The sequence below is a fragment of the Melospiza melodia genome, chromosome 1 (genome assembly GCF_035770615.1).
Source record: "Melospiza melodia melodia isolate bMelMel2 chromosome 1, bMelMel2.pri, whole genome shotgun sequence".
NCBI classification, from domain to species: domain Eukaryota; kingdom Metazoa; phylum Chordata; class Aves; order Passeriformes; family Passerellidae; genus Melospiza; species Melospiza melodia.
The window spans coordinates 101,403,078-101,424,825 of NC_086194.1; the positions used below are offsets into that span (position 1 = coordinate 101,403,078).

A 21,748-nucleotide genomic window follows, 5' to 3' on the forward strand; every position below is an offset into this window, starting at 1 on the left:
GACTGAATGAAAGAAAAATTACAGGCCTGCTAATCACAGTGCTCTTTGGACATTACAACATAAACTGATAGAAAGGATAATATAAGAATGAAGGTAGTAAATGGTCAAAGGGATAATTTGCAAGAGGAGTTCTCCAAAACCAGATTGTGCTGGAATGACATACTTACTGACCTTTTCTTAGATGATATTTGATGTCTTTCTATTTCCTGTCAGGGCTCTGAGCATGGATTTTCCTGTAGTGCCACTTGGGAAATGTTTACTTAAGCTAGAGAAGATGGATATTCTTGCAAGAGTGTAGCTGGGCAGGGACCTGGGTAAAGGAACATTTTCAGTTTGTCATTTTGAAGATTGAAGTAACGGAAAGAAAGAGTACTCCTAATAAAGTTCCACAAGGAGAACTCTTTTTGGCTACTTGAAAAGTACTTTTTATTTTTATTATCTTGGCACAAAACCATGAAATAAGCCAAGGAAACTTCTTGATAGTGGAATATTAGGAGGCATTTTCTGAAGAGAGGAAGATAAATCCTGTGTAGAAAGATGGAAGATAGAAAGATGGAAGGGGAAGAAAAGGATTGGAGCCGAGGTAATAATACACTTAATAGCTGGTTGCATGTTCAGAATCTTTGGCTGAAAAGAAGAGCAGGAGAATACCTATGTGACCTGGTTGAGTACAGCATATCTCAGCCACCTGTATTAGGAACGTAATAGAATATTTCATGGCCCCACAGAACAAGCAAAACTGGGAGCTGTACACAGAGTTAGGACTTCATCTGAAGAACTGTACACAGCTGTGACCCTCTGTAGGCAAGAGACACTTTCTAGCCTTCATTTCTTCTGAACTGTCCTGCATGGGTTATCAAGAAATAAAGAAGCTTGGTGTACACAGACCTGATTTAGTGTTTCTTCCATTTCTTAACAGAGGAGAGGCTGCTAGATTATATAGCTTCTCACAGTAAATAGAGGTTATTTGTTAAGAGTGCTGGGTCCTGGTAAAAATAATTAATTTGATGAAGGATTTACTTTCTTTGAAAAAATACAGGATTAGTTGAGTCCCTGGCAGCTTTTAGTATAGTTCATCTCTGATGAACTATGGTGCAGGGTGTTTGAAATTAGGTGATTTGTAAGGTTCCTTCCAACTCAAGTTTTTATTTCTATAATTCATCTGACCAAGGAGGGAAAGAGAGCTAAAGGTATCTTCTGGGTGGCTTTTTACCATCACCCTTTGATTTTAGGGCTTTGGCTAACTGGCCAGGATGTGTTTGACTGGAGCATCTTTGTCAGCTAGTGCTCCTCCATTTTCCCTCAAAAGATTTGAACCTGATAGCCCTAGTGAATACAGTGACCTCCCAGCCTTGATTGCTCTTTGTCTGCTCTCTGACCAAACTTCAAAGTTTTCAAGGTTTATTAGTTGAAATTTTGTGTTTCTTTCTCTCCAGAGTTGTAGTTCCTGTGTAGCTCATGTCATCCTTGTCTGTGTTGCATCTTGAGATGCCTTTGGCAAGAATCAGCTAATGCATGAGCATAACTGAACATCTTCTCCCAAGTGATCTAGTTTGTGTCCTACCATGCTTAAGATCCTATTTGTGAATCCAGAAATTCAAGAATTAATTGTCTTAGCTGAAAAACTCTTTTTCTCTGAAGTTTATCAAGGCTGTGATTGCATGTCACTGCTTTTTTCAGTCAGCAGTAGATTTTGGACCACTTTTTTGAAATCAGGCATACTTGATGCAGGCACAACATGTCTTCAGCCTGCCATATGGCTATGGAAGTGTTGGCTTCACCGGCAAAGCTGCCATTGACATGCAAATAGTGTCAATTTGCATTTATGAATAACCAGTAACTAATGGCCTGACACTTCAGAATGCCTCAAGTGTTTGTCACCTTTGGACCACATGAATCGCATTCTTCTAATTGGAATTACTGTTAAGCCATTCTTGAGGCTAAACACTTCCAGTAGTTTATTGCAAACTGCTCTGAGCACATTTCTTATGTTCCTTATCTTAGATCTACTTTCCTTTTGCCAGTGACCTTCTTTCACCATTTGTCTCCTGCAGCATTTGTCATGGCCATCTCATTTTAGCATGGACTCTCTGCTGGAGTGACAGCACTCTTTCAGCCTAAGGTTCTTTTCTGGCCATGCTTTTCAGCAATAATCTGAATTTGTGAGGTTAATTGCAAAGTCTGTTTTTCTGTGTTTGTTTCTTTTCTTCTCTGCTCTTTTTTTTTTTTCCTTACAATAAGTTCCTGCTAAAAAGAATCTGTAGCCATCCATTCCTCCTTTGCTTGTTGCTTATTGTGAAAGGTTTTACTTAAGGTATTTTTCTGAATCTTTGGAAGTTGGATGCTAAATGCATGCTATTGAGTGATTGCTATATTAGTAAGAATAATTAATTAAAAGAGAATTTTATTTTATGGGATGCAACGATTATTTCAGCATAAATTTTAAGTCCTTGAGCTACTCATGTCTTGGTGTTAACAGTATTCCTTTTCTTTGTCTCTACGTTCAGCATTTCTTTTATTTAGAGCATCCCTGTTAGAATTGCTTTAGATTATAATGACTTTAGTAATAGGAGATTATTTTAAGTTTTCTAGTAGAGGTCTCAATAGGTACATAATGGAAACAACCTAAAACCAGTTTGAATAACGGTACAATAATCTTTTGAGCATAATTCTAAAAGTGAGTAATTGTTGGTCTAAACTTCTTTACAGGCATAACTAAATTCTTTAGTTCAATTGCATTCAAATTGATTTGTATACATTTATTAAAATGTCCATGTTTTAACTCCCATATTTTAAATGCAATGAGTCTCAAATGGATAGTGAAAACTTGATGAGTAATAGAGTATCACAAAATACCCAGAGATATCTTCCCTTTCTTGAATTTGGCATTGAGAAAAAGACAATGATAATGAGCTCCATTTTTTTCTCCTGGAATGTCACATACTTATACCTCATGTCTTGGTGAAGTCTGGAAACCAGGGGCTGCAAGTTAAGTGTTCACTGAGGAGGAGAAAGTTTAAGATTCCATCAAAGGTGACCTTACATGAACAAACAAATACTACTAATGCTTTTCTCTATTCTCTTAATGAAAGGCAAGTTTGAATGCAAAGAGTTACAGATAAAATTTCCAAATTTGGTGTTGTTCAGACCTCTAATAATCTGCAATCTTATTGTAAAAGGAATTACAAAAGATAAGTGCCCAACACTTTTCTGTGAGCAAACCCCAGATGCAGTGTCTGAGATTTCAGCTGTGTCTGCAAGAAACTGGAACACAGATTCTCAAAATAAAAATATTCACAATAAGTTAATACTTTTTAAAAGGTGCATGTGTGATTGAGATTCGTTAGAACTATGTTTGCCTCTTCCCTGTTAGCAGGAAAACCTCAGCTTGGAACAGTGAAGTTCTAGGAAGGACATTACCATTAGATAAAAAATTCAGGTTGCCCAGCAAAAGCCAGTTGATGAATACTGTAGTTGGGCAGACTTGACACTTCATTACCCAATTGAGTTTTGGTTTTTTCTGTTGTTACCTTTTCCAAAGTGTTGCACAGTGACACTTTTTTTTTTTTTGTTTGGGAACCACTGTTCCGCAAAACACCTTGCTTAACAAATTCTCTGAAAATCTTGAGAATCTCACTTCTAGTTGGATTTAAGCTCTAGATATTCTTTCTGTTCCCTGTGCAGGGAGGAGTTGATGTGGAAAGGTTTTCCCCTTCCCCCTGCACCAGAGCTGCTGTGAGAACTTGCTCCGTTTAAGGTTGACTGAGCTGATATTTGGTTTGGGGGAAGGCTTCAGAATTGCTGGGGTTTTTAGCTGCTGTGCTTTTCCACAGTGTTAAACACGATCAGAAAGTTAAATTTTCACCAGCAGGCATTAGTGCAGTAGTGCCTGATTTGTTTTGCTGGAGGCAGCAGTGCTTCTTAGCAAATCACTCATGCTGCTGGAAGTTGTCTCTAGCCCTCCAAAGACCTTTAGGGTTTTGGATGTTTAGCCCATACTGCTGCTTAACCAGCAGAAATTGGGTCTCCAAGTTTGCTTAGGTACAGCCTTGTGAAAGAGGGAAGACACAGCCTGGGGAATTAAAGATGAACTGTTACTTCCCTTTAGTTTGCAATCCTTGTCAGTGAAGCATTCACTGTGGGGCTTCACGGACTATTCCATAGAGGGTTTATTTCTGGATATTTGCTTTTGGGGCCTGTCTCATCAATACACCAGTATTTCATTCCTTTCCTGGGAAATCCTGAGTTGAATGCATTGCCACAACCCCTGCATCAGCATAGAGCCCATGGTGCAACACAAACTATAAACATTAAGAATTGGAAATATTAAATTTTTATCTTTTCTAAGATCAAGATAAGCAAAACTTCAAAGTTCTGTGCTGCTGCAAAGGCCTCATATTGTTTTCAACAGTCGTGGAGCTGTGGTGAGCTATCCAAACAGCGTCTGCAGAGCTGCTTGGCCGTGTTGCTTGGTAACATCATCCTGTTGCTGAGGCACTCGGCCCTCACTCAAAGTGGGTAGCGAGCAGGAAAGTTAGGAACAGGGATTTGTATAACCAGACAGCAGCATCTGTTCCCATTTGTGCGTGGCACTTCTCTTCCCTTTTCTTGTGAAATTGGCAGGGCTGAGGGGCATGGAAGAGGCAGAGCTTGAAAGAGGGGAGAGAAAAAACACCAAACAAACACAAAGTATCACCCAGGATGATCATTTGCTAAATGGTTTAAAAAAACATTATCTTTTACTTCCTTCCCAGCTGAAGGCAAATTGTTGATGTGTGGTAGTGGTTTCTTTGGGGCAGTTTCTGTTTTTAGTTTTTTCTTCACTGACAGTACCCTAGATGAGAAATGAAATAGGAATTATCTCCCTGAATTTGTCTGTCACATTTAATCTGCTGTTTCTTCCTGGCTGTATTTGCTGCTTATATCTTTGCTCCCAGTCAAACTTTTCTTTTCCACCAGCAATTTATTTTTGATAAAATGTTGTAAGCAGGTGAGTGCTTTTCAACAAAACAAGGGCAGTAGCAGAAAGAAGAAAATGCTCAGGTTGAGGTACAAATTTCTAGTGTGGTCTCCTTCAGTTTTCCCTAGGTTCTTAGAATTGTAATAACTGATACAATACTTTACAGTGAAGTTAGATTGCATGGCTAAAATCATGGACTATTTAAAAATATTTCTGCCTTTATTTTTCTTTTAAACATGCTGAGAAATGTAATGGATGCCAATATTTGGTTAAAAACTTATTAACTTAATATTTGCTTAGTTTAAATAGGATAAAAATTATGTGGATATCTCTTATAAGACACAATAAACTTAATTAAATGATTTTTAAAGTTTATTTGAGGCCTGTTTATTGCACTTATGAAAGTGTAATTCTTGTTTTCCTCCTTCCTTTCTCTGTTTTTAGCACTAATGTGAAAACTGCTGGCCTTAGTTCAGATGTTGGTTTTGCAGTGTCCCTTAAGCAGCCAAAGCCAATCTGTTTCAAAGGACTTTTCTAAGATGCTTAATCTGGTTAATGGACAAATTATGTCTGGGAAATTCCTCAGTGTGAGCTGAATGTGGCAGTATCCTGACGGTGACACTGCTAATAGGTTTGACAGTGCAGTGAGAGTTTGCAGAAACACTCCAGACCATGCATTGTATTCTACTTCAATCCTTTAAGGAGAAAACCTGGAGAAAAGCAATCTAAGATACTGACAGGTGAGGCAAGGCTGCTCTTTTAGCTCTGGGGACTTGAATATTGGGGCAGAGTTTTTGTTTGGTGGTGAGCTCCTATAGTGTGGGCTGAGGATGCCAGAGTAGCATATCTGTAGGGCTTTTTTCAGGCATCCAGAGTTTGATATCAGTTGAAAGATGTCATGAGTAATTAGTCAATTCACTGAGGGCATTATTTCTTTCTGTATCTGTACAAATAGTCCTGAGTCAGAGAGAGAATGATGTAGCGAGAATGGAAAAACTGTAAAAACAGAAATTAGTTTCAATTCTGAGCTTTCATTAGTTAATCTTTCATTCTGGTATTTCGGGAAAGAAAAAATTGAAACATTTGTGTCTGTGTGTATGTAAAATCTAAACAGGTGAGAATCCTGTGTTTAAAAAACCCCTAAACCCAGTTAAAAAGAATTCACTGGTTCTGATTCTAGTGACTGCAGGTCTTTGGTGTGCTAGGGGCCCAAGCTGATGTACCAAGGTGTGCATTAGCTGGAGCTGCCATATGGCCTGTCATGTCTTACTGGTTAATTTAACCATCTGTCATGTCTTAACAATTTGTATTCACTTTCAGTAGTCAGGTTAGAAGGGTTTTCTTCTCTTTGGTACAGTAATTTTCATCATACAGTGCTGTTACATTTCCCTTATCTGAGTTCTATTAGTTTTATTTATAATCATATTACTTGGAGATCATACTTCCCTTTTCCGATGTTATGACTTGAAGATGCGTACATTCAGGCAGGCATTTTGGAGATGTTTCTGCTTAAATTTCTGGCACAAAACAAAGTCAGTATCAAAACTTGAGCTGTGAATGTTTGACTCCACTTCTCCTCCTGTTCGCTTCTAATTCTGCACTTGTGTTCACATCAATTTCTTTGCTATGTAAATTAAAATAAGTTAGTGTCTGTAAAACAGGTTTCATAACATATGAGTTCAAAGTAAAAATCCCACTGTACATATGCTCTTTCTCACATGTTGTGTTTTCAGAATTGCAGTGAAGCTCTGACCTGATCTACTGTATATATATATTTATTTAATAAGTAGCATTATTATTATGCTACTGTTTATTTAATAGTAGCATTTCAGGACAAGCATCTAAGAGAAAGTTACATCAAAAAGGGTTTTCAGCCATCATGTGCTATTTAAATCAAAAAGTTTTTTCAGTCTTCTGAAAAGCATGCAATATATCAAAGCCACAAAATTCCTATGATTCTCTTTCAGATTTTGTGCCTGCAGGCTCTTATCTCAATGATGGAATTATTGCAATTTTATCATACTCTGAGGTTGATTGTTGTTTGTTGTTGGTTTTTGGTTTTTTTTTAACTTGTAATGTAAGCAACGTTGTCATTATATTTAAAGTTAAAAATTGATGCAGCCAGCTGTAGATCTTTAATCTTCCTTGTCAGAAAGATGCATCTTCTAAGTGTAGTGTTGTAGTGTGTTCAGTCTGATTTTGGTACTTAGAGCCTTAAGTAGCCAGAGGTCTGCTGTGTGTTGGAAGGTCTGGAGTTGCACCAAGTTTAATTAATTAAATTAAGCTGTTAACATGTAACTGGTAAGGGATAATACAATGGCTGTTGATCTTCAGCTCATGTGTCACTAATGATGTTCCTCCATCATATACATAAGGAGATTGTTTAACAGGACTCTTGATCAATGTATTTAATGATCCCGAATTTCTGAATGAGGGCTGAATGGTATACCTGGTTAGATCTGAATGGGTTTTTTAACATTGAGATTATCACTTTCATATTTTGTGTTTCCAAGGAGCTCTTAAATCCTGGACAGGAGGACAGTACTGTATGCTCTTGCTATTAGAGATGTTTAGAGAGTATTATGACTTTGTAGGGCTTCTTCTTAAAGGTGTAGCAAGGTAGGATGATAGGTTATAAAGCCTTTCCAAAGAGGCACAAATAAAAACTGTCCAAGATTTATTAGAGCATATGCAATGCCCGTGATCCGTTAATTTCAGGAATTTTAATGTCTTTAGTTTCTTGCAATGACAAATGCAATATATTGGTTTACTTTATTGACCTGAACTGTCAGATCAGCAGTGTCATTCAAATGTATCTGTTGTATTTATTTTCTTGACAGCCTGCACCAGCTATGAAGAGCAATTAGGGATTATTTGGTGTATATCTCTCATGTTACACTTGTCTGATTACAGTATTTATCTTCCTGTGGGAAGTGAGACTTTGTCAAAAAAGAGCATTTCCTAGGAAACAACTATTTCCCTGTGCTGCGGAGGAACGTATCAAACTGATGTGGAAAGATTTAGCTAGTAGGGTGGGCATTTTTCAGGTGTGAAGAGTGGAGATCAACTTTTTGATCCATTTTGGTAGGACTGCACTTTTCATATCGCTCCTCTTGAATGTGGGAAGAGAGGAAATACCACATGTAGGAATATGTAATTTCATCTGGACAGTTCTAGGTTATCCTTGTTGCCCTAATCCAGTTCACCTGACTAGGGGCTCATGTGATACTCCAGTGGAACCGTGCCACAGATGACTTGTAAAAGCTCCACAGTGATGCAGAAGATAGGATGTCCCACTTGCTGTCAGGTTTCAGTCTTGGAGGCTTCGGAAGACAGAGAAGACTCTTCTTACCATATGCTTTGGTTCAAATAGTTAATCAGTTTCTGTTCTAAAAAATATATTAATTTTTTTTCTTGATTTTGTGCCTCTCACAGCTATTTTAAAGCTGTATAGTCTTCTATATGCCTTCTGCTGTGATGCCACAGGTGCATTTGTCAAACAAGACTGCACTATTGGAATAATTGATTAATGGATGGTTTATTGAACACCTAAATAATGGTTTAGTTCTTCTCAGTGGTTTTGGATTGGTTTGGTTTGTTTGGGCTTTTTAAATTAATCTCCTACCCCACTTTTTGACCACCATGATCATGAGAGTTCTGGCTATGCGCTGATGCTGGATACATCATAAATAACAACTATAAATAACAACTAGCAGGACTGAAAGTTTAATAATGAGTTTTCTTTGAACTTGAGCATAGACCTGTCTGTGAATGGGCTTGATGCCTGATTACGTCTGTGAAATAAAACCAGCATTGCTGTTAGGGCAGGCTGGCCAGGGAGTGGGGCTGAGTCCATTTTCAGATTATGTAGGAGAAAGGTTTTATTATGTGGGCTTCATTCAGCCTCCTTCATACTCTATCAATAGTTCTGCACTTAAAAGTGCTGATAGTAGTCTAAATAGAAGCTTAATATTAGTTTATTATGCTAATGTTGAACAGAGATTTATTTGCAAATTATACATGTAATTAAGACTTTACTACTGTAGTAAACAGTAGTAACTAGGCCTTGCTGCACATCACTGCTTTGATTTCAGGCACCCAGAGAGGGGCAGGGCTATTAGTGCAGGGGAGAAGGGCTGGCAGCTGGATAAGAAGGTTTAGTGAGTGCATTGATGATGCCTCTACATTTAGGGAAACTGTTTTTGAGGGTGCTGAGCTTCCTTAATGCGAGACTGCTTGTGGGCCTTGCTTCTATTGCTTCCGGTGGTATATTGGTTGCTGCTTCTCCATTCCAATCTGGTTGCTTTTCCAGCCTCTGTGAGCTTCAAACTGCTTTAATGCAAGAGTTTTTGAAGGCAGTGGTACAGATCAGCTTGCAGCTTTGAACAGGAAAGGATGTCGCTGTTGGCTGCTAACCCGGGATACAGGCAGGAGCCCCATTCCACCTGTCCTTCTCAGTGACATCAGTTCTTTGAGTTCATGGTCCTTGTTTTGATCAGTCATCTCAACTGTCCCTCCAGTGCCTTCCAAAGCAGCAGAATATGGTGCAGGGTTGAGTGTGTAGATGAGGTGGGATTCAGTTGTCTGAAATCCCTAAGTTATCTGTGTGACCTTTCCTGGATATAACTCTTGATATAACAGCTACTAGTTAGTTGATTTTAATATTTAAAATAAATATGCAATAAAAACTTGTTGCTTTTTAGTTGAGACTTGAATAAATTAATACATAGAAAAACTTCTAGGAGCAACTGAAAGGAAATTTTAACTTAAATCAACTTGCTGTTGTAGTTTTTTAAATACCTACTTAATAGAAACATTAAAAAGTATGATGGTGTTACATCTCTTTTTCAATCTTCTGACTTACTGTCTTTTTAGCTAGATTTAAGAACCTTAAAGGGTAGTAGTATTTTGTGTTTAAATATTGATACCTGGTAATTTGGAAATAGTGTAGTAAAATTGCATATAGAAAAGTATCATTTTTGCTTAAAACTTAAGGTGTTTAAGAGACATGATTTTAAAATGGCCTTAATTTCTGAGATTTGAGAGTAGTTTAGTTTCTAAAATGAAAATATTTTGGTTACATGTTGAAATCTTCATTTTTCTGAAGTGTTAGAGGGATAGTGGCAGTTACTCACTGATAGGGTTTTAACTCTTGACCTTCTTGGGAGGGATGTTCAGTCATAATGTGTTACTCAGATGCTTTGAAGTTGTTTTTAGATTGCCACTTAACTGTTTTCAGTCAAAACAGGTTGATTAAATGTTTTGGTCAAGAAGTTTCTCTGGTTATACATGTGCTTACTGTTTACTACAGTAGTAAAGTCTTAATTACATGTATAATTTGCAAATAAATCTCTGTTCAATATTAGCATAAAAAACTATTATTAAGCTTCTATTTAGACTACTATCAGCACTTTTAAGTGCAGAACTATTGATAGAGTATGAAGGAGGTTGAATTAAGCCCACATCACCAGAAGATTACCATAACAGTTTGGAAACATGCTGATATCTGGATTATACTGCTACTGAGTTCAGTGGGAAAAATCTTTTGGCTTACAGGAAGCTGAATTAGAAAGAAAATCTGTTGTTTGAAAACCACTGTTAACTTGTATATGGGCAAAAGAATTGTAATGCTTCTAGAATGGGCTTGTAATTCTTTATTTTATAGCAAGTCTGATTTGTTGATATACTGGTAAATGTCTGAAATGTTCTCAATTTTTCTGTATTTTTTCCTTTGATGCAGATTGAGCCAAATATGCACTGAAATTTGGACATAATCACAACAGGCTGTTTTTCAGGCCACTCTGAAGGATACTAGACCTTGGTGGGAGCAGTTCAGCTGCTTTGAAAATCTGTCTCAAGGGTGCGGGGCTAAAGAGCACTTTGAAAATGTAGACCATGAAAAATTTAATTCTGTAATAGTAATATCAACTTTCTGGATAATTGCTGTAGTTATAGATAAAATATTTGGGACTCTTGGCAGACTTTCTAGTAAGGGGAGCAACAGAATTACTTTCAGCAGTGTGCTAATGGTGATTCAGACTGAAAAATGTTTGAAGGGAAAAATATGCAAATAGGGCATTCCACTAAAAACATGCACAAAAGTTGAAAAATTTGGAAGAAAACACATATATGGCACAAGCTGATTAGAAGAAGGAAAGGGAATAAATTATTCTTTTCTCCAGACAATTTGTATTAAAGTTTAAGTAATGTTGTGTCAGTGTATATTTTTCATTTCCATCCTGTGTTGCTATCTCATCTTACTTTATATCTGTGCTTTGCATTTTAAAAGTATTCAGTGTCTGTTTATGCAACAAAACCACTGCAAGCACAATGATTGTGGCAGAGGCTTTCAGCAGGAATAGCTACGCCCGTGGTGTGAGCAGTACAAGCTCAGCCAGTGGAACATCACCTACATCCCCATTTCAACCTCACAGAACTAGCAGCAAGGGCCAGAACAGTTGTATCTGTGATTGCTTTCCTAAACACTGAAGTAGCATGTTACCACTTTGTGGTATAGATCTGACATTTGCAAAGTGTCACTTGCATACTTATTGCCTACTTTACTTTATTCTTACCTTCAAAACGTGTAATGTTTGTACAGCATCCCCATGACTCTTCTTGCCACTCTTGATAACAGACCACAGAGCTGAAGTACCTGAGTGGCAAAAGGATTGAAGTGACAACTTCAATCACGGCTGGAAATATACAAGTCTCATTTTTAAATGTTCTAATATAATCTGGTTTTAATAGTAGAATAAGATGTTTTATTAAAATCGCATTTGATCTTGTTATTTACAAAAAAAAATATGCTGTATCATTAAAATGGTTTTTTTCAGGAGGATATTTATTCATTCTCAGAGGATATTTAAGTTGTAGAAAGTCTTAGCAACTTGATTTTTTTTCAAAGTGTTGAAGACAAAATGTTGATAAGGCACAACCATTCTCTTGCGATTTTGAGAAGCATTTGAAAGATAAGCCTTCATGTAAATCTAGATCCATTCATCTACTCCAGCTTATTTTATTTGTAGGTCTTCAGATGTGGGCATAACATGTGAAACTCCTTCTGTCTGCTGCTGCTTTTTTCTCCCCAACCCTCCTACCTTCCCCAGTCCTGGACCCGTTTAGTTGAGGACATTCCTGGGTTGTACAGCTTTTGTCTTTTCTTGTTTGTTTGGTTTTGTTTGTTTGGGTTTTTCTTTTTTTAATGAGGGGGTGGGGGATTGGTTTGGGTTTAGTTCGGTTTGGGGATTTTTTTGTGTTTTGGAAGTGGGAGAGTTGGCGTTTTTCTTCTTTTTTTTTGAGAGGAGGTGGTGGGTTCTTTGGTCTCTCTTTAAGAAGAGATGGTAATCATGATATCAATCTCACCAAAATATGTAGTTTCCTTGGAAGAAATGGGATTTTTGTGTAGATGCAGGCAGCTGAATGATGCAGCTAAAGGGTTTAAGTGGAGCTGTAGCTGCCCTTGCTTGCTATTTCTATTTGCATGTTGAAAACACTTACTACTTAGCTTTGGGGATTTTTTTTGTGTTTAAATGCTAAAGTAAAATTTTATCAGTCAGATGCTGTATTTGTCTCTTGTTTTCTCCCTCTTAAACGTCTCTTATAAATCTGTTTGCAGCTGGGTCTCGGGCATCTTACAGCAGCCAGCACAGCCACCTTGGCTCGGAGTTAAGGGCACTGCAGTCTCCAGAGCACCACATAGATCCTATTTACGAAGACAGAGTTTATCAGAAGCCCCCTATGAGGAGTCTCAGCCAGAGCCAGGGGGACCCTCTGCAACCAGCACACACAGGCACATATCGCACTAGTACAGGTAGGTGGATGTAACCTGCATGATTGTCTTTCTGAGATATGTAACTTACTCTCTGCTACTAACTCTTCTTCTCTTCCTCATGTGCTTAACCAAATGTATTCTGTGCATGCCAGTCAAATAAAATACCTTTTGCAGATGGCAGCTACCAATAGAACCCCAGATACATGCACAAAAGGGAGAAATACTTAATGTTGTGCTACATGTACAGTAGGTTAAGCTAATTTGAGGAGGGAGCTTACTCATAAACGGAGAGAAAATACTTCTGTTAATCTAGTGTATTGTCTTGGAGAAAGATCTGCTGTCTCTGAAGAAATTGCTAGGATTTTTTTGCTTACAAAGCTATTTTTTGTGTTGCAAATGGACTGCAAAGTTCCTGCCACATAAAGCTAAGTGATTGTTCACTTGACTTCAAAGTAAATCATAAGTACATTTTCTTCCTCTGTCCCACAGAGCTATGCTTTGCTGTAGGTACACAGATATAAAATTGAACAATAACATAGGGAAAAGCTGTTAGCATCACTGATTTATCCATAAATAATAATGATTGTCCCTGAAATGCATTGGTGTACAAGTCCTACTTGCAGAATGTCCTCTCAGCCAAATGAAATACAGCTGTATGTTGGAACCCACAAATAGATCAAAAATCAACAGGGATATTTATGGTATTTAATGCACAAAATAATTAGAGTATATAAATGCTACAGCCAAAATAGCCTAAAGCAGATGTAGAAGAAACTTGCCTTAGGAATTGTAAGTATTTCTGGTGTTTCATCTTTGCTGTGTTGATCAAAGAGGGAAGATTATGTCCATTTTCAGATCACTCCTATTTTCATCAAGGAAAAGTTAAGTGCACTTTCCAGAGCAAGATACTTCACTTTCTTTTTAAACTATTTTTTTAAAACTTCTTTAAAAAACCCATTTCTCCAAGGGAAAAGCTGGCACTTTTTGCATGTCCTACTGCCTTATGCAAGTTTGGATGTTCAGAGTACAAGAGGAAATCTTAAAAAGGAAATTTAGCCAGAGAATTATCTAGCAAAATACCTGTAACAGCTTTATGCTTTTTGAAGAGCACCATTTCACCATTTCCCATCTGTTAAAGAAACTATCACAGTCTCATTTTTTGTATAGAGTCACACATGGATAAGAGGAAAAATTACTATTCTTTGCATGAAAGGGAGAAAAATATCTGCTTACATCAGTGAATTGTGGAGACAGTGGTAGTGATTGAAACTACTGTTTCTGTTGAACTTTAAGCATTCTGTTCCACCTGTGGCTGCCTCATAGTGCCTATAGGATGCCCTCTTTCCCTGACATGCCCTGAAGAGGGTTTTCTTGTTCTGCTTTCAAAATATCCCTTTGGTTGTCTGTGCTGGAGTAGCAGGCTCTCTTGTGACTGTACTGCTCACAGCACCTCAGTAAGGAAGGAAACCTAGTCAACACAGATGACAATTACAGTGAATTGAACTGGGACACGGGATGTTAGTTGGTTACACATGGAGATGGGTTTTCAAAGGAAAGAGAAAAAAAATTAAAAATCCCCACAGTCATATGGGTAGCAGAAACATCCACTGTGAAGATGAGTTTTGTTTTGGCACTTGGAATGTGGATTTGAACATTGCTGCAGGCTCCCTCCGAAGAAAGACCCCATCAGTCCAGCTTTGTATTGGGTTGATCCTCCCATGCCTTCCACCCTGCACCCCTATCATCAGGGTCAGGGGAAACGCGAGCAGATGGATGTGTGCCAGTCCTATCACTCTGGTGCTCTGGTGGTAGCTGTCAGCTTTTCACACAGCCAGGCTGAAGAGCTGTCTGTGCTCAGAGGGAATTTTGAGCTGCATTGGATTAGCTCTCAGACTCCTGCCTCTAGCACAAATACCAATAGGAACATATCCTTTCTGATGGAGACCATGCAATTTTTTTCAAATTAACAGAAAGGAGGGAAAAGAGTTCAAGTTTGCACATTTTTTTTCCTTTATTGGGTTTTCATAAGTGTTGATTTTTCTTTTTTTAATTTTTTTTATTTTCTTTTAGGACTAGATTGCTATTTGGTGTAAGATACGGGGCAGGTAGATTACTGTGTACTTCATGAAGATACGTGCCAAAGATTCATGGCCTGTATATTCCGTGTACATGAGTCATGGCAGAGTGGGGAGCTTTAAAACTTCAGAGCGCTCCTTCGAACACCATGGTTCACACCCTTTGTGTATGACAAAAATAGCATTAATCGTGATGATGATGCATGCTTTTCCACATCTGACAGAAAGAAAAGGGAAGACAAACTTAAAGATGTTGTCCAAAGGATTTTTTTCTCTGCAGCTGACACTGCCCATTGAAAATTAAAATTAAGTTAGTTATACTTGCAAGCCATTTATTTTTTTTTTTTTTAGTGGGGTTTCTTTTTGGTTGACTTTGGTTTGGTTTTTTTTTTTTAGTTTTGTTGGACTTTGTGGTGTCTGAGGGGATTTTTATGGGGTTTTTCTTTGGTGTGTTTGTTTGTTTTGCTTTTAAAGAAAATTATTCCTGAATTTGAAAATTTCACTTACTTTGGAAAAGTAACCAAGAATGGTTACTTATTATAGACATCACCTCTTTCTATTTTATGAGCCCTTAAATACATATTACATTCAAGAATGTTTACACAACTGAGGATAAAGCCTTCTCAAGAGTTTTTTGTCTTCTAGGTGAATGAACATTCAGTAAGCAAAATACAATAGGCTAAAATTTCTCTATGGGGTGAACTAAATTAAGTTTGTTCTTAATTAAGTTTGTTCTTTTTTGGGTGATGTTTTGGTTCTTAAATTTAGTATTTCCTTTGTATTTCACTTGAGAATGAAATGCATGGTGATAGTTCTGCAGTACCTACTGCAGAAGGTGCAAAACATGTCTGAACAATTTTCCCTAATACCTTTAGAGATGATGACTTCTTCATAGAATAACAGAATGATTTGTGTAGAAAAGGACCTTAAAGATCATCCCATTCTGTCTTCCCTGTCCCTGTCAGGAAACCTTTCACTAGACCAGGTTGCTCAGAGCCCCATCCAGCCTGGTGTTGAGGATTTCCAGGGATGGGGAGTCCACAGCTTCTGTGGACAACCTGTTTCAGAGCCTCACCACCCTCAGCATGAAGAATTTCATCCTCATATCTTATCTAAACCTATCCTCCTTTAGTTTAACTCTATTCCCCCTTGTCCTGTCACTTAGTGCTCTTGTGAAAAGTCACTCTCCAGCGCTTGTAGGGCCTCTTCAGGTACTGAAGGGGGCTCTAAGGTCTTCCTGGAGCCTTCTCTAGGCTGAGCAGCCACAACTCTCTCAGCCTATCTTCACAGGAGAGGTGCTCCAGCCCTCTGAGCATCTGGGTGGCCTCCTCTGGGCTTGCTCCAGCAGTTCCCTGTCCCTCCTGTGCAGAGGACCCCAGAGCTGCAGCACTGCAGGTGGGGTGTCAGAGGAGACCAGAGGAGAGGGGCAGAATCCCCTCCGTGGCCCTCCTGGCCATGGTGCTTTGGATGCAGCCCAGGACACAGTTGGATTTCTGGACTGCAAGCACAAATTGCCAGGTCACGTTGAGCTTTTCATCCACAAACATTCCCAGTCTGTCTCGCCAGGTCTAGTCTTGTTCCATTCTCCAGCCAGCCTGTACCTGTGGTGTAAATTATAACTGGGTGTGTTACTGTCATGCTGTCTAAGCTAAAAATAATGTTTCAAATTTGACAGCAGTAGCTGTAAAAGCTCTTTTGGTTGTTAAGCTTTTACTTAACAATCCCTTTTGCTCTTCAAAGGGTAATGCCTTCTCTCATATAAAAAGTACTAGCCTAGACTTCTGCACTAAAAGCAATAAGTGTGAAATTTTCCTTTTGAAATCGGAAGCCTCAAAGGATGTGCTTGGAGGGAGCACTCAGATACAATACAAAAGGCAAATTAATTTATTTACTGAAAAGCAACTTACAGCTTGTATTTTTAACTCAACCAAATAACACTAATAATTTTTGTTCAGGCAGGTTTGTTACTGATTTTCCTCATAAACCTAAAGGTTTTGAATTATTCATATAGGAGAGATAAGCTTTTTTGATGGGATGTTTACATGAACACTGATGGAATTTGAAGAGGGCTGTTAATTAAGAGGGAGGAAGGGTTGCCTTTCAGCCAGAGTGGCACATGGAATCAATGACTGTTTGCTTATTTGCAGAATTGGAATTTTGAACTAGAGGTTTAGTCTATAGTTATTGACATTTAATCCACGTCAAACATGAAACCAGGCAAAACAGACAAAATCACACTATTTTGCAAGCCTGGGGTTTCTGTAGCTGCCATGAGGACAAAGCATCCTCACTGTTCTGGTTGTGGGCTGTCAGTGCTGAGCTCGGGAGCACAGCTTTGTCAGCTGTGGGGTCTGTGTGAACAGTTGTCATCACCCTCCAGAGGCTGGCATCACTGTCTGGAAGCTCATGCTTCTGTTGTGCTCCCTCAGAGAAACAGATGAGCCCTCTTCTGTAAAAAGGATGTAACTTCCAGATAAAGTTTGTAAAAGCCTTGAAGAGTAATATCCCCAGTGGTCTGGGGCGGTGGGATGAGAAATGGGAGAGCTGTGCTTGTTCTGAGCTCCCTACAAAGAACGACTTTATCAGATGAAGTAAGTGTTGCTGTGTAAGAGCACTGGTGCTGCTGGTAAACTGTGAGCATTTAGATCTTAAAACCTGCTGAGGTCTTAAACCATGCTTTAAGAGCACTCACTGATTTCAGGGGCTGCAGGCAAATACTTTTGACCGCAACCTTACAAAAGTGACAAAGATGCACTGGAGGAGTGAGCCTGTCCTCCACAGCTCTGTGAAGGGCACATGAATCTTGCTGGCATCAGAACAACCCTGGCAGCCTGGGTGAAAGCTTAGGGAGAGTCTCAGAATGCACACAACCTGAGAATGTCTGTCTCAGTCCCCAGAAGGTCACCATAGGGAAGGTGTTGTGACACAGTTCAGTCATAGTTGAATGGACTTCAAAGTCCAGCTGCTTCATATGGTTCCACAACCACTTGGTGCTCGTTGGAGTGCTGGGTGCGTGGAGCTGAGCTGCCTCCTTTCCTTGATAGAGACAGGGCATGCAAGGTACTGCAGAGACTGTTCTGAGAGCATTAGGAGAATGAGGAGCTGTGATTGATCTGCTGGAATTAAAGAGAACCCTGAAAGGAAGGATTAATTGAAAGGAGGTTGGATAGTAGAAGGCTAAGCAGTAGAAGTTTTACTGTCTCTGAAGAGTCACTTAGGGTGGGATCTGCAGGGCTCATCAGGCATGCTCTTGCAATGGGTTACCTATTGGGGAATATGTTTGTGGCAAGTGCACACTGCAGCACTGCCTGCTACCCTCAGAACTGCCCAATGTCCCTGTGTGTGCAGACAGCTGCCAGGCTGCCCGCAGGCTTCTCTGACAGCCTCCATTCCTTCAGGCCAGGTCCATCTCCCTGAGATTCCTCCCACTGATGCTTGAGTGCTTCCACCAGTACACCAGCACCTCTGAAGATGTCTGTTCCCAAAAGCTGTGCTGCCGCAGGCTGCACCACTTCCTGGGCATCATGGCACAGAGATCCAAGAGAAGAGGCCTGTGGAATTTGTGATGGCAGGTGCAAAGCAGAAATATGTCAGCTTGCAAGCTGGGTTTCTGTGTGGAGGAAGAATGCTGACTGAAGAGCTGTTAACAGCCAAGGCAGCTGCCTTTCAAAGGAAAGAGTTATCTGCTGCTCCTGGCCATTTGCCAGTGGCAAGGATAAACGCAGTATTTCATTGTCCTGTGATGCAGCTCAGGAAAAACTGACAAAGGTGAGAATTGCCATTGTGTATCTGGATGGATGCTCTTGCCCTCTTCTCTGCCTTCCATCCCACTCCTGCCTCGTACTTCATTTGCTGAAGAAAGTGTCTGCACCAAGGATGCTTTATCTCAAGGGCTACTTGTAGTAATGTTGCATTTCTCCAGTAAAGGTGTGTTTTGCTTTAGTAGGGTAGAAGCAGGGTTTGTTTCTGGAGTCCAGTCTTTCTTCATGGACTAGATGCTGCTGAAGGGATGGGAAGAGGAACCAGGTGGCAGTGGCAGCATTTGCTGCTTCATGCCTGCTGCACTTGGGTGCGGCGAGGTGTAACTGGCCTTCAAGGTCAGAGTCCAGCTAGCTGAGGTTAAGGCCGACACCCAGCTGCATGGTCTGCCAGCACCCCTCGGCGTTGTAAGGCCTCAGGCTGTGCTGGCTGCGGACTGCATCGCTGCTAAACGACGAGAAGGAAGGAGCTGGACACTCGCTGGGGGCAAAATAGGTTTATTGGAAAGCCCACGATGCCAGTAAGGGAGGGACCCCGTGATGTACCAGCGAGTGACCCAGAACAAAAAGTGCATCAGGGTTATAAAGGGAAGGAGTGGACCTAGGAGGGGTTTACAGAAGACCAATAGGGGGAGAAGAGGGGATGAGCTTAACACAAATGACATAGTGGAGACCCCAATAGGTACAAGGTATGGGAGGGGCCCCGGGACCACAGCCAACCACAATCCCCAAAGAGGAGAAGCTTCTGGAATACTAGGTGGAGTGGGGGGGGGATTGACTTAGCCCAGGGAGGAGAAAAAGCATACATATAAGGGAAAAAGGGGAGGAGGAATTATATAACCTAACAGATTGACAATAGAACTGGCAGGGCTGTGGCGGGAAAACTGAGGAGGGCAAAGCCATTGTACACAAAATGGGGGGGAGCAGATACTTAAAATGGGGGAGGAATTAAATGAACTTAACGAACACACTACAACACTTGGGCTTGGCTTTTGCTGTCCTGAAGTTTAGGCAGTGTCCAAGGAGAAGGTGTACAAGAAAACCTAGTCCTTCTTTTGTCGCTGGGCTGATGGCTTTCTCACAACATGAGAGCCTTGTTCTGTCTGATGAGGTGTCTGTGGTGAGGATCATGTCTCTATTCATGACCTAAAGAGGTAGGAGGGAGAAGCCAAATGCCCATTTTTCTTCTGCTCCAGGCAGGAACAGCCCAATCAAAAAAAATTGTGTTCTTTGTTTGTTTTTTTGCAGGGAGGGGACATTACTAGTTTTGGTTCTTGGGAGTTTTCAAATGGCTCTGACTCTGCCTCTTCTCATTTGCTTTGCACAAGTGAAGTGGGGCAGTCCAGGTTCTCAGAGCCAGGTTCCTGTGTCATTTGCCCCTGCTCTCTGGAGGCTCCCTCTCTCTATGAAAGGTCTGACCTCTTCAAACTTCCATCTCACTGACCTGGTAGACAGAAGTCTGGCATTGTGGAGTGGCTCCTGGAAAGCTGCACTGGCCACCATCTCCTTGCCTCTGCCCTGCCCTCCCTCTGCAGCTGACCTGGTGGGGCACAGACCTTGCCTTGTCCTGGGAGGGAGTGCTGCTCTGCTGTCCCATGGCCCTGCCTTGCCACCAAGGGAGCCAGAGGTCTGTGGAAACAGTAATTGCTGAGTAGGTCCAAGGAATGTTTTTTTAACAGATTTTTACAGCAAGGATGGAGGAGAGGGCTTCTTAATGCTGCTTTGAAATACCCAAGGGCTTCATTTGCTCTATGTTTTTTATGCTGGTCCAGCTTAGCCATTCTTTGGTTCTCACCTTTTTCTCATGTCTCTTACCTCCTTTGTTGCCCTGTACAAAAGGAGAATGAGACTATAGAGAATGCATGAAATGAGCCAAAGTACATCATCTTCACAAGATCCTAAATATTTGTCTTGGTATGTAATAAAGTAGTGAATATCTTTGAAATTTTTAGAAGTCATTATTTCAATGTGTATTTTTTACATATTGTGAAGTAATTTTCAAATACTCAAAAATTTGACGTATGAAAAATTTAGATGTCTGAGTCCCTTAGAGTGATTTACTCTTCTTTCAAGAACAGTTAAGCTACTTTATTGCAGTTGTGTTTCATCGCAAATGGATTGTGCTTTTCTGTATGCTTTTACAGATAAATTGTTTTTGAACCATTTTTAAGGTTTTAAACCTTAATATTTTGACCTTTGAAATTTGTTGGGATTTTTTAATGGTTATGAAATAGTTTAAAACAGAATGATAGTCATAGAATAGGTTGAGTTGCAAGGGGCCTCCAAAGATCTTGTAGTCCAAACCTTCTGCAGTAGGGAGGGACTTCTTCAACCAGACCAGGCTGTGCAGAGCCCTGTCCAACCTGACCTTGAATGTCTCCAGGGATGGGCAATCTACCACCTGCCTCTGGGCAACCTGTTCCAGTTGCTCCTTCACAAACTTCATTGTAAAAAAAGCCTTCCTTCTTTCTAGCCTCTGTTTAAAACCATTGCCTCTTGTCCTATTGCAACAGCCCTGCTAAAAGGTCCCTCCCCAGATTTATTTCAGGCCTCCTTCAGGTACCCTTTCAGGTCTCCCTGAAGCTTTCTCTTTTCCAGGCTGAACATCCCCAACTTTCTCAGCCTCTCATCATCAGAGAGGCACTCCAGCCCTCTGACCATCTCTGTGGGCCTCCTCTGGACCATGTCTAACCTGTCTGTGTCTTTCTTATGCTGAGCTGGCTGCAGCACTCCAGGTGGGGTCCCACCAGAGCAGCTTACCTGGGGAGAATCCCCCCCCCCCCACCCTGCTGCCTGTGCTGCTTTGGCTGCAGCCCAGGATACAATGGGTTTCTGGGCTGTGAGTGCCCATGGCTGGGTCGTGTCCAGCCTCTCATCCACCCCCAGGTCCTTCTGGGCAGGCCTGCTCTTAATCCCTTCATCCCCCAACCTGTATTGATACCACAGGTTTTCTGCACCTTGCATTTGATACTCAACATTCAGATGATATCTGAAACAAATACAAGGGATTTTTTTTTAAGCTTTACTTGGAGATATATCTTTTTGATGGTCCCTTGGTAACTTGTTTGTTATTAGCTGTTTCAAATCAGTGAAGCTGTCTTATGATTTACACATGCTGAAGAAAATTTAGAAAATTACCACAGCATGAAATAAAATGAGACTATGTAAAATGACATTGAGG

General features: G+C 40.2%; 1 protein-coding gene across 4 annotated transcripts in view; it reads left to right on the forward strand.

The window, feature by feature from the left end:
• The window catches only part of CTNND2 (catenin delta 2), a 640,896-nt gene that overhangs the window by 380,584 nt on the left and 238,564 nt on the right, over positions 1 to 21,748 (forward strand). For all 4 annotated transcript variants that reach the window (XM_063162733.1, XM_063162752.1, XM_063162763.1 and 1 more), the window contains exon 8: positions 12,579 to 12,773. In XM_063162733.1, coding sequence (XP_063018803.1) covers positions 12,579 to 12,773 — 195 coding nt within the window. The remainder of the gene's footprint in view (positions 1 to 12,578; positions 12,774 to 21,748) is intronic.